The 1,859-nt window shown below is 39.2% G+C and overlaps 1 protein-coding gene across 1 annotated transcript in view; it reads right to left on the bottom strand.

The window, feature by feature from the left end:
• CHMP5 (charged multivesicular body protein 5) overlaps positions 1–1,859 on the bottom strand; it is a 17,969-nt gene that overhangs the window by 10,465 nt on the left and 5,645 nt on the right. The window contains exons 3-4 of the mRNA XM_017884781.1: positions 1,005–1,098; positions 501–572 (exon numbers count right to left, since the gene is read on the bottom strand). Coding sequence (XP_017740270.1) covers positions 501–572; positions 1,005–1,098 — 166 coding nt within the window. The remainder of the gene's footprint in view (positions 1–500; positions 573–1,004; positions 1,099–1,859) is intronic.

Below are 1,859 nucleotides of genomic sequence, written 5' to 3' on the forward strand. Positions count from 1 at the left end.
AAAAAAAAAAAAAAAAAAAAAAGAAAGTGCATTCAATACACCTAACCTACTAAACCATCACTTAACCTAGCCTACCTTAATTGTGCTCAGAACACTTACATTGGCCTACAGTTGGGCAAAATCATCTAACAGCCTATTTTATAATAAAGTGTTGAGTATCTCATGTAATTTATTAAATATTGTACGGAAACTGAAAAACAGAATGGTTACGTGGATACTCAAAGTATGGTTTCTACTGAATACACATAGTTTTCGCACCATCATCAAACTGAAAAATCGTTAAGTTGAACCATCTTAAATCAGGGACAGTCTGTAACTGTATGTGGTATTAGGATCTGAGGAAACTGAGATGTTTGGTACCCTTTCTTGAAGTTACTCTACTAGTAAAAGGCAGCCCCAAGATTCAATTCCTCTCCTGTGCTATTCCTATCACACGCACACTCGTTTGGATTGTCTCAGAAACTAGTGCACATTCTTGCAGAAACTAGCATACATCTCACCTCAATCTGGTCGATCTTCACTTGCTTGTATGCCTTCTTCATTTCCTTTACTCCCAGTTTCATAGCATCAACCTAAGAAAAGGAAGAAGAAAACACAATGTTTTAGAAAGTCATGTTGGCTAAATTGTCTTTATTTATTTATTTATTTATTTGAGACAGTTTCATTCTTGCTGCCCAGGCTGGAGTGCAATGGCTCACTGCAACCTCTGCCTCCTGGGTTCAAGCAATTCTCCTGCCTCAGCCTCCCAGGTAGCTGTGATTACAGGTGCGCACCACCACACCCAGCTAATTTTTGTATTTTTCAGTAGAGGCAGGGTTTCACCATGTTGGTCAGGCTGGTCTCGAACTCCTGACTTCAGGTGATCCACCCACCTCAGCCTCCCAGTGTTGGGATTACAGGCATGAGCCACTGCACCCAGCTGGTTCAACTGTCTTTAAAAAGCCATAGGAAAAGAGAATAAGAATAAATAAATGAAATAACAGGAAAAGATGTTTTGGGAGTACCGTGGTCTTGGTGTCCTTCAATGACTGGATGGTATAATTGGCTTGTTCCATGTTAAATGACTGTTGGGCGAGATTGTCCCGCTGCTGCTCATACCTTTTTAGAGTCAATAGAGAATGGCAAATATATGAACCAGACAGAAATCCTCAAGAACAAAGTATCCCCACACTAAATAAGAGTATTTTCTTTAAAAAAAAAAAAAAAAAAAAACAAAAAACTTAAAATTAGATATCACACAGAAAATTGGCAAAAACAATTTAATCACTCTAACACAAATATCATTTGATGTGTCCCTCCAGTCTTTTTCCTTTGCATGTACAGTCATGCATCGCTTAACAATGGGGATATGTTCTGAGAAATATGTTGTTAGGCAATTTCATCATTGTGCAAACATCACAGAGTGTATTTACACAAACCTATGCGGTATAGCCCACTACTCACCTAAGTTATATGATATAGCCTACTGCTTGCTCCTAGGCTACAAACCTGTACAGCATGTTACTGTACTGAATATCGTAGCCAATTGTAACACTATGGTATCTGTGTATCTAAACATCCTATAGAAAAGATACAGTAAATATACAGTATTATAACCTTATAGGGGCCAGAGTGGTATAATGCAGTCTGTTCTGTCATTCATTGACAAAAACATTGTTATGCAGCACATGACTGTATTTTAGTTACAACACTATTTTCCACTTAACATTATAGCATTTATGGCCGGGCGCGGTGGCTCAAGCCTGTAATCCCAGCACTTTGGGAGGCCGAGACGGGCGGATCACGAGGTCAGGAGATGGAGGTCTACGTGGATGATTCGGGGAAGCGCCGACTCTACTTGAAAAAAAGGCAAAAAACTA

This window comes from Rhinopithecus bieti, unplaced genomic scaffold (genome assembly GCF_001698545.2).
Source record: "Rhinopithecus bieti isolate Rb0 unplaced genomic scaffold, ASM169854v2 scaffold_13400, whole genome shotgun sequence".
Taxonomy (NCBI): Eukaryota; Metazoa; Chordata; class Mammalia; order Primates; family Cercopithecidae; genus Rhinopithecus; species Rhinopithecus bieti.